This window comes from Impatiens glandulifera, chromosome 2 (genome assembly GCF_907164915.1).
Source record: "Impatiens glandulifera chromosome 2, dImpGla2.1, whole genome shotgun sequence".
NCBI lineage: Eukaryota > Viridiplantae > Streptophyta > Magnoliopsida > Ericales > Balsaminaceae > Impatiens > Impatiens glandulifera.
Genome location: NC_061863.1, coordinates 19,742,879 through 19,753,948, shown reverse-complemented (window position 1 = coordinate 19,753,948; position 11,070 = coordinate 19,742,879). Strand labels below are relative to the sequence as shown.

The window sequence follows — 11,070 nt, the reverse complement described above, 5'->3', positions numbered from 1 at the left end:
CTTGTTTATAACAAGTGTAACAAAATTGCAACCATAAATTATTTCTCAATTTCTCAACCAAACTTAGATCCAGTTTTAACTCTAAATGCATAACAGTTTTCAAAAGGGCTCAATTTAACAAATCTATTTGCAATAATATCATATCCAAATCGTTTTCATTCACAGTCATAACATCGACAAAAAGTAGTGTAAAAGTTTTATCATAAAATCTAACCGGTTACACAATGTATTGTATGCTATCTTACAGTGTTGATATTTTTCATATTAGAAATAGGGTTATTTGAATAAATTGAGATTTTTTTTAAAATAATCGTGTTTAACTAGATCAACATATTTAAATAACAAGCGTCTAAATATTTTCTTTGCATGTTTGATTATGATTTCTTTACCTTCCAAAAAAAAAAAAAGTACACTATCAAAGTATAAAATGTTTTGAATCATACATCATTATATATATTAACATAACATTTAACGAATTAAACTAAATTAATTTTTAATGATAATACAAAACTATTGTATTTAATTAAGGAAACTAGCTCACTTAGACGTATGTACTTGTAAAATGTCATTTAAGTATATATACTATCAAAAATGGGTTCATTTAGCCTATTTTAATAACCATGGTTAATTTTTATTTTTAAATTTATATATTTATTAATTAAATATTAATATATTTTCTCTCCTTCTTTTTCATTAATTAAACTAGATAATTTATTTTATTCTTAAATTTTTTATTATTTTAATATTAATTTCTCTTTTATATTTCATTTTTTTTTATTAATTTTTATTTCTCATATTTCTTAAATTCTCATTTTTTTTTTAAACTTAACAACTTATTTATGAATTTTATGTTTTAATGTAATATTTTTTTGAAGGGTTTTTTCTTATTTAATATAATATAATAAAAATGAAAAAGGGTTTTTTCTTATTTAGTTTAATATAAATAAAAATGAAATTAATAATTTTTTATTTAATTTTTATTCAGGACTTATATTAGTAGTAAATGAATTGTTTTGTCTAATATTTGATTATTACTCTTTTAGTGTTTGATGAATAGTTTTTATTATTATTCAATTCTTAATTCTTAATTAATTTATTTTTGTGTTGAAGGATTTTTATTACTGAAAGAATTTTCATTGTTATATTCAATTATTGGGATCAAACAATTTTAAAATAATTAATAATTAATGTGAATATAAAAAAATATAAAAAAGAAGAAGAAATATAAAGTTAAAATAATTAACGATGAATACTCATGTATATAAAATAAAATAAAAATAATCAATCATAAATACTCATATAGAAATAATAAAAAATTATAAAAAAGATAAAAATAAAGGGTTCATTTATTAGTAATAAATGAAATAATAAATGAAAAGGAAAGAGAGAGAAAATATATTAATATTTAATTAATAAATATATAAATTTAAAAATAAAAGTTAACCATGGTGATTAAAAGAGGCTAAATGAGCTAATTTTTAATAGTAGGTACGTTTAAATGACCTTTTATTAGTACATACGTTTAAGTGAACTAGTTATACAAGTACATACGTCTAAACTTTTTTCCTTTAATTAATTTAACCTAAAATATAATATAAATGAGTAAACATGTCTATTTGGTATTATTTAACCTTCTTCTTTCTTCCACGTTTAACTGCGTGAGTCTATTATTGCTAAATTTGTTTTTGATATTTACTTCTTATTTTACTCTTTCTTTCTTGTAACACAAAAATACAATTGAAAATATTAGAGTAGAAGTTGTTTTTCCTTATTTTATCAATCATTAATTCTTTGATTGTAAATCAATTGTTGTGAAAGTTTGAAATCATGGAACACTTAACAAACTTTTGTCATTTAACATTTGACAGATAAAAAAAACAACTATAAAAAAAATTGTTCAATAGATTCAACCTCTTTGAACATATGAATAAATTGATCTCCAAAATCATATATTTAGTTGCTTTAGCTTATAAGTTCCAACCTCTTTTCCTTATTTTATCAATCATCAAAATAAGGGAAAAAAAAAGAAAAACATATTTTAATGGGTTTCAAAAATTTTGTTAATCCTTTGGGATGAATTTATAAAATTAAAATTTGGTTAGTTTAAATGTTTACTTAAGTAAGAAGGTAATCTAAATGTTAGACATTGCACAATTTCGGGTCTCTGCGACCAAATCAAAACTATCCGAACTGGAATCAATCTTAACTAACTCGAACTTGCCCAGAAAATCGGGTATCTAAGTGACTAGCAATTATTGGTTTCGAACCGACGGGTACCCAACCCCGAGATAGACCTGTTTTATTATAAGGAACCTAATTTTTATAAGGATGTGTTTGTATTATAAATTTGAACCGAATTTTTAAAATAATCTGTTTGTTTTATAAATTAACATTTTTTTATAAGTACCTGTTTATTTTATAAATTAACTTCTTTTATTTAAACGAGGTTATAGTTTCATACTATTACCTAGGGTCAATAATTTATCTTACTTTGATTGAAAAAAAAAATACATTTATAAAAAAGTACGATAATAATATTAGAAATAATATTTTATTTTTATATCATATAAATAAAATTTTCGATTCCCTAAGGTTCCCAATCTAAATGGACCGATCCAATCCCCAAAAATTTTAGTTCTTAATTTATCCATTACAATCAGATCAGATAAATCAAGATGAGAGTGAACCCACCTTTTACTTACCCAAAATTTTTAATTCATGATTTATCATCCTATCATAGATCTTATCGAATTAGGGTGGTCAACACCCCATCCGACCCGACCCGACCCGACCCGACCCAACTTAACTTTTACTTATCCAAAATTTTTTGTCATGATTTATCCTATCTGATCAGATCGAATCAGGGTGGCCGAGTACCCGACCCAACTTTTACTTACCCAAAAATTTTAATTCATAATTTATCCTTTCCGATCGGATTGAATCAGGGTGGTCGAGTACTTGACCCGAACAAACCCAACTTTTACTTATCCAAAAATTTTAGTTCATGATTTATCCTCCTATTTGATCGGATCGAATTAGGGTGGCGGAGTACCGATTCAACCAAAATTTTACTTACCCAAAAAAATTAATTCTCCACTAATCTTATAGAATCAGGGTGGCAGAGTACCCAACCCAACTTTTACATACCCAAAAATTTTAATTCATGATTTACCCTATCAAATCGAATTAGGGTGATCGAGTACCTGACCCAACCAAACTTTTACTTACCTAGTTCATGATTTATCATTCTATCTGATCCGATTGAATCAGGGTGGCCGAGTATCCGATCCGACCCAACTTTTACTTATCCAAAAATTTTAGTTCATGATTTATTCTATCCAATCAGATTGAATCAGGGTGTTCGGGTACCCGACCCAACTTTTACTTACCAAAAAATGTGGGTACCCGACCCAACTTTTATTTACCCAAAAATTTTAGTTCATGATTTATCCCCTTGTCCGTTTAAATCGAATCAGGGTGACGGAGTACCCGATCCAACCAAACTTTTACTACCCAAAATATTTAGTTCTCCTATTATCGAATCAGGGTAGCCGAGTACCCGACCCGACCCAACTTTTACCTATTCAAAAATTTTAATTCATATTTTATTCTATCCAATCAGATTGAATAAGGGTGTTTGCCGATCCAACTTTTACTTACTAAAATTTTAGTACCCAACCCAACTTTTACTTGCAAAATTTTTTTTAGTCATGGTCCCGGTCCCGGTCCCGGTCCCGTTGCCATGGCTAGTAAATTCTGATATAACTTTAATAAAAGAAAAAAAAGTCTGATATAACCGAAAACTTACTTTAATTTGATTAGTATTATTCAACCAAGTTTAGGTTCTTTAATCTGTCGACCGTCCCCGCAAAAACCACACTGTTCCTCGCAAGCCAAGCCAGATCTGGGCTTATAGACATTGCGGGATAGAGAGAAAGCTAGAGTGAGAAGTTGTCTGATTCGCCTGAGGGAGTTCGCGATCGGAATTCCCTTCAAAGATCAATGGCTCAGCCTCTAGTAAAGAAGGACGATGATCGAGATGATGAAGGTACGTTGTCATAGTTCAATGTCTCAATTCCCTGATCTTCTTTACCATTTCTGTCAATCTGTCTTCAATTCCCTTCATGGATCTGAGGGTTTGCATTCTTTAGTTCCTGATCTGCTTAGATTATCCGGCAACCTTCCATTTTCTCTGATCCCTTACGACTATGTTTGAGCTCATGTTGTCTTGCTTATGTATAGCTTCTTGTTGTGTACTTGTTTTAAAGGAGGTGACAACTCAGAACTGATGTGTTCAGTCAACTCTTGAATCATCATCATCATTTCTGTGATGAAATCCCTCTTTAGCCTTATTATCTTGAATCTTATGGTCTTTCAGCGGAGTACTCTCCATTCCTTGGAATTGAGAAGGGTGCTGTTCTTCAAGAAGCAAGGGTGTTTAATGATCCTCAGCTAGATGCAAGGAGATGCTCTCAGGTGCCATTCTCTTTCTGACTCCATTGACATTTAACCTGTCGATCATTTCTACTTCATGTTTGATTTATTGGACTTATGGTGTTTGTATTTCTTCATATTTCCAGGTCATCACAAAGCTGTTGTATCTCCTGAATCAGGGTGAAACCTTTACTAAGGTCAGTTTTATGTTTCTCGGTTATTAGCTAAAAGTGAACATAGTTGTCTGGCTTTATTTCTTGTTACTTGTATGGAGTACTTGCAGTATTTAATTTTTCTTTCTTGCATCTTGAATCAGATTTGAATTTTTTCTTTAACTTTGTGTTGAAGGGTATACAGTGAATTGATTTTTTATTATTGGCTCAAATAGGTTGAAGCTACGGAAGTATTTTTTTCTGTAACAAAGCTTTTCCAATCTAGAGATATTGGATTAAGGAGAATGGTTTATCTGATAATAAAAGAGCTCTCTCCATCTGCAGATGAGGTTTTTCTCATTCACATATTGTTGTACTCTTTTCATTTTCTTGTCGATTCATCCCACCGACACCTCTCTTTTCCTTTTGATTTTAGGTGATTATTGTCACGAGTTCACTTATGAAGGACATGAATAGCAAGACTGATATGTATCGAGCAAATGCTATACGTGTCCTTTGTCGAATCACTGATGGAACACTTTTGACTCAAATTGAGCGGTACTTGAAACAAGCTATAGTTGACAAGAATCCTGTGGTTGCAAGTGCAGCTCTTGTTAGTGGAATCCATTTGCTACAGGTGTACATCATATTGTTACATTCGAGTAAAACCATGCTAGTCTTTTTTGCTGAAAATCTTATTGATGTTTTGCACTTGGATTACAGACAAATCCTGAGATTGTGAAAAGATGGAGCAATGAAGTCCAAGAAGCAGTTCAATCTAGAGCTGCACTTGTGCAGTTTCATGCCCTTGCATTGCTTCACCAGGTATGTACAATTCTTGATGTATGTTTACTATATATTTATTATCTACATCCAGACAATTTAGTTGGCAATGGAAAGGTTTCTGAATATGGTGCATTATCGTACTATGACATTTTGTGTTGATATTATGGGGGATGTGTTAATCAATTTTCCAATTCTCACTAGTTCATATAAAAAGGCAACCATGTTATGATGTTTATGTTAATATGCTTGTGATTTGCATAATCTATAGATGAAGTTAAACCTTTTGTATTGCCAAAAAATATTTGAACATGTGGTTGTTCTAAATCATCATCTTTATCTGTTTATTATTATTATTATCATCGTATTTGGACATTTTGTCTTCCCTAGCTTGTTTTTATATCTGAGCAGACTTATCAAGCTATACAAGTATTTGGACCATCATCAGGTCACGAATTGAAGATAAATTTGTTTCATAATGGAATAAGCTCTTCTGTACAATATAAGTTGGAAAGATGGGGTTCATAGATGTTTGGTGTGTATGAGATAGTGATACCAGTTGCACATAAGTTGATTATGATCATGATGATATAATATTTGAGTTGGGTGATTAATTGTAGTAGTGATTAAAATATATAATGAAGCCAATAAAAAATCAAGCAATTGGACAAAACACCTGAGTGAACAAATGACTAGTCACATTGGTTGGAATATTAGTCAAATATCAGATTGCCAAATGCAACCTTATTTTGAGGGGCTTGAGAAATTGTATCTTGCTGAGGAGAATGTAGTGTCTTCAGGTTATGCATGTTCATCATTGAACATTTGGATTGATCTTGCAGATTAGACAAAATGACAGACTAGCTGTCAGCAAGTTAGTTACCAGCTTGACGAGGGGAACTGTCCGTTCGCCATTAGCACAATGCCTTTTGATTCGTTATACTAGCCAGGTACATTTCTTTCCTAGGACATATTATACTACTATTGATCTTTCTTCATTTTGACATTGCTTAATTAAATAATAATTATATTGTCAGGTGATCAGAGAGTCTAGCATGAATAATCAAACTGGGGATCGTCCTTTCTATGACTATCTTGAGGGTTGCCTTCGCCACAAGTCAGAAATGGTTATTTTTGAAGCAGCTAGGGCGATTACAGAACTAAATGGTGTCACGAGTCGAGAACTGACTCCAGCAATTACTGTCTTGCAACTTTTCCTGAGTTCCTCCAAGCCAGTGCTTCGCTTTGCTGCTGTCCGCACTTTGAACAAGGTGTGATTCCTGAATTTCTAAAATTATAATTTTCTGTTATAATTTGTTAAAAGATTTTTGGTTTCTTTAATCTTTATATGATAGAACAGTGTGGCGATTAATTTGAAAGTGTGTAAATATATTACTTTTTTGTAGGTTTCTATGACACATCCCATGGCTGTGACAAATTGCAATATAGACATGGAGAGTCTGATTTCTGATCAAAATAGAAGCATTGCTACTCTTGCAATCACCACGCTGCTCAAGACAGGCAATGAGTCGAGTGTTGATCGCTTGATGAAACAAATCACCAATTTCATGTCTGACATTGCTGATGAATTTAAGATTGTTGTAGTCGATGCAATCAGATCTTTATGCTTGAAATTCCCTCTCAAGTACAGATCTTTGTAAGTTTGTAGATTAAACTTTGCACATCTTCTTCAAATTTTTTAAAAAAAATTCTTTCTAGCTCATAATTCTCCTTTTTATTTTCATTTTGAAGGATGAATTTCTTGAGCAGTATCTTGAGGGAAGAAGGAGGTTTTGAGTACAAAAAAGCAATTGTTGATTCAATTGTTATTCTAATAAGGGACATTCCTGATGCCAAAGAAAATGGATTGCTTCACCTTTGTGAGTTTATCGAAGACTGCGAGTTCACATATCTTTCTACCCAGGTCACTTTTGTGTTTTAGCAGTTGTTGCTCTCATTCATAAAACCATACGTTATAGACTGACTTATCAAATTCATGTTTATTATATGCATGTACTTTATTATTAGATTCTCCATTTCTTGGGTAATGAGGGACCAAAGACTAGCGATCCAAGCAAATACATTCGTTACATATATAACCGAGTGATACTTGAAAATGCTACTGTCAGGGCTAGTGCTGTGAGCACATTGGCAAAGTTTGGAGCCCTGGTTGATGCACTGAAAGTAAGAAATATATACTTTCATCAAATATCAAATTGGACTATGGCTTAAATTTAATGGCTGAATTATCTATTGCAGCCTCGCATCTTCATACTATTGAGGCGTTGTCTCTTTGACAGTGATGATGAGGTGAGCTGAAATATTTCCTTGCGCACCTGTGATGTTTATTTAGTTATCATATGGTGGCCATGCAGTGTACCAAAATCAATTTCTGGCATTTATCTTGTTCAAAATTTTTCTTCTGTACCTTAGACAATTTGTTAAATCATGTCGTTCCATTAGTATTTCAGTTTCTGATTATTATAAGTGACAGATGATCTTTCATATTAATCATATTACTGAACCCTGAAAACTGTGGAAAATCAATAAGCTTTTCTTTTCAACTCTTTTGAACTTCTGTAGAGCCTATTTGAAACTTGGTATTTTGTGACAATCATGCTCCCATTGAAAAATCTCCAAAGTCTAAATTTTAAGTTTCATTTTTAAATTTTAAGTTTCATTTGGCATGCCTCCTTTTCCTTTGCTTGTTTATCCATCCAAGCATTGAGTGAGCCAAGAATCTATCATTCTTGCTCCTCGAATTCTGTTCTGACTCTTCACTCTCTCCTTCCTCATTGAGACGGGTCTCCATGCGAAGAAGGCGCTTCTCCACATACTCCAACATAGGCCAAAGCTCCAGTTATTTCAAAATAACGATGCATCTCCATGATTTCCTTATGATTCTGATTATTTTTTGGTCATGATCCAAGTTATAGTGTAATTGTTTTTTGCTTCATTTGGTATATAGATTTTTTTCTCAATAATGACCATATTTTATTTATTTTTTATGATATTATTTTTAGATCATTGTGAGTTTTGAAACATAATTTTTTTTCTGAACTCGATCTACATTAAAAAATTGATAACAAAACAGACCAATATTATAGGTTGGGTCTGATTGTTGCAAAATACGTTTCAGGTTCGTGATAGGGCTACACTGTACCTGAATATGCTTGATGGCATCGAAGAAGCTGTTGAAACTGATGATGATGTTAAGGAGTTCCTCTTTGGGTCATTGGATGTTCCATTGGGGAATCTGGAATCAAGTCTAAAGAACTACGTGAGTAGTAGTATGGAGTTATAAAGAACTAAATTTGTATGACGTGGTGCTGCTCCTAAACAAACACTCTTCTCATTTTCATTTGCATTTTATTTATACAGATTCAAGAGACTTCAGATGAGCCATTTGACATCAATTCTGTCCCTAAGGAGGTTAAATCTCAGCCTCTAGCAGAGAAGAAAGCAACTGGTAAAAAGCCAACAGGACTGGGTGCCCCTCCAACTGCCCCCTCATCTACTGTTGATAGTTATGAGAAGCTACTTTCATCTATCCCTGAGTTTTCCACCTTTGGGAAGCTATTCAAGGTCATTTTCATTGACATTTTTATTTATATTTTTAAACAAATTTATATTTGAAGTTGTCTCATCATATGTTATCCTTTTATGATTACTTGTTTAGTCCTCGGCACCTGTGGAGCTTACGGAAGCTGAAACTGAGTATGCTGTCAATGCTATCAAACATATCTATGATAACCACGTGGTGTTCCAGTACAACTGCACGAATACAATTCCTGAACAATTACTGGAAAATGTAATGGGCTTAAAAATCATAAAGTAGTAATTAAATTTGATTTTGAATCAATAAATTAATAATCAATTTCCTTGCTTGCCTCCAGGTATCTGTAATTGTGGATGCTTCAGATGCAGAGGAGTTCTCTGAAGTAGCATTGAAGCCTCTTAAATCACTTCCATACGATTCACCTGGGCAGACATTTGTAGCTTTTGAGAAGCCTGCTGGAGTTCCTGCAATTGGAAAGTTCTCAAATGTCTTGAAATTTATTGTTAAAGAGGTTAGTTATTGTTGATAGAATAGAATATAATAGTATGTATTATTAAAGAAAGGCGGGCCATTGATTGTGTTTATAAACAACAAAAAAACAAACAGGTCGATCCGACAAGTGGTGAGGCAGATGAAGATGGCGTAGAAGATGAGTACCAGCTGGAGGAGCTTGAAGTCGTTTCAGCAGATTATATATTGAAGATTGGTGTTTCAAACTTTAGGAATGCTTGGGAAAGTATAGGGCCAGATTGTGAGCGAGTAGATGAGTATGGCCTGGGTCCAAGAGAAAACTTGACCGAAGCTGTTAGTGCCGTCATCAACCTTCTTGGCATGCAGCCCTGCGAGGTATCTTTTATTTTGTTACTGAAATATGGTGAATGGAAACAAATCGAGCTTACTTATTGTTGTGCAATGATCACTAACAGGGAACTGAGGTGGTCCCAAACAACTCGAGATCACACACATGTTTGTTGTCGGGTGTGTTTATAGGTAATGTTAAAGTGTTAGTCCGCTTGCAGTTTGGGATTGATGGGCCCAAGGAAGTTGCAATGAAACTTGCTGTCCGGTCAGATGATGAATCCGTTAGTGATGCTATTCATGAGATTGTTGCAAGCGGTTAGGTTAGTTAACATCGAGAGTTCATTTGTTTCTTCTGAAGCTGGTTGAGAGCCTCTAGATGGAGATGATGGAATTGTTCAAACTTGCTTGGTGTCTCAACTGCGACTTTGAGTTGTTCGTACGTAATCTAATCGTGTTATTATAAAGTGATTTTGAATATCGTTTTTTTTTTCAGATAAATTGGATTATTTGAAACTTCACTTTTAAAACATCTGCTTTATACATTTTTACGAACTAAAGAAGATTTAGTAAAAAGTCTTTTGTTGTATCTTTTAAACTCCCATGTTCTTAATGATAGGTTGAACAGCTCTACATAATCTGAGGTCTGCTTGTCAAAAAAGGGTTTATTTCACTTTTGGCTAACAACAAAGGATTATTTTTTGGGTAAGAAATAGTAAAATCATCTATAATTGTTAATAGTGTTATTTCTTATTAAATAGTCTATAGGTCATTTAGTTAATTGTCAATACAAATTTGAACAATTGTAAACATTTGTTTTTTAAAAGCAACCATGTTGAAAACTAAGGCCTGGTTTGATGCAGATTTATTTAAGATTATTTTTAAATAATTTACTTTCTAAATTAATCATTATTTGTTTAATAAAATTCTAAACTATCTTTATTTTATTTAAAATTAAAAATTATTTTTTCTCACAACTCTTTTCTTACTTCAAACAATGTTATTTGAAAACATATTCAAATATTTCAGATCAAACAAGGCCTAGTTTATTTTCAAATGATCCTATATCAAACAATCTGTAGTTCTGAAAATAAAAAAGAAATACAATGATAGATCTATCTATATATATATATATATATATATATTTGATTATCACAATCTAATTATAAATTGTTTTTGCATTAGTGGATTTTTCCCAATCAAATCCGTGGTAATATATAATCGGTCATATACATGATGTTAATATAGTGTAAATCCATTTATTTCTATTTAATATAAAATCTTAATATAGTGTAAATTAATTTATTAGAATTGGATATAAAGTCTTAATATACTATAAATCCA

The 11,070-nt window shown here is 31.8% G+C and overlaps 1 protein-coding gene across 1 annotated transcript; it reads left to right on the top strand.

Annotated features, from left to right (window-relative positions):
- Positions 1–3,856: 3,856 nt before the first annotated feature.
- Positions 3,857–10,315, top strand: LOC124924107 (coatomer subunit gamma-2). Its single transcript, XM_047464173.1, has 18 exons — positions 3,857–4,048; positions 4,379–4,476; positions 4,581–4,631; positions 4,823–4,936; positions 5,023–5,223; positions 5,310–5,411; positions 6,212–6,319; positions 6,407–6,640; positions 6,776–7,026; positions 7,122–7,293; positions 7,398–7,553; positions 7,629–7,679; positions 8,509–8,649; positions 8,751–8,954; positions 9,049–9,180; positions 9,266–9,439; positions 9,535–9,774; positions 9,855–10,315. Exons 1-18 carry the CDS (start codon positions 4,003–4,005, stop codon positions 10,047–10,049), a joined length of 2,670 nt encoding a protein of 889 aa, XP_047320129.1. The 5' UTR covers positions 3,857–4,002; the 3' UTR covers positions 10,050–10,315.
- Positions 10,316–11,070: the final 755 nt, after the last annotated feature.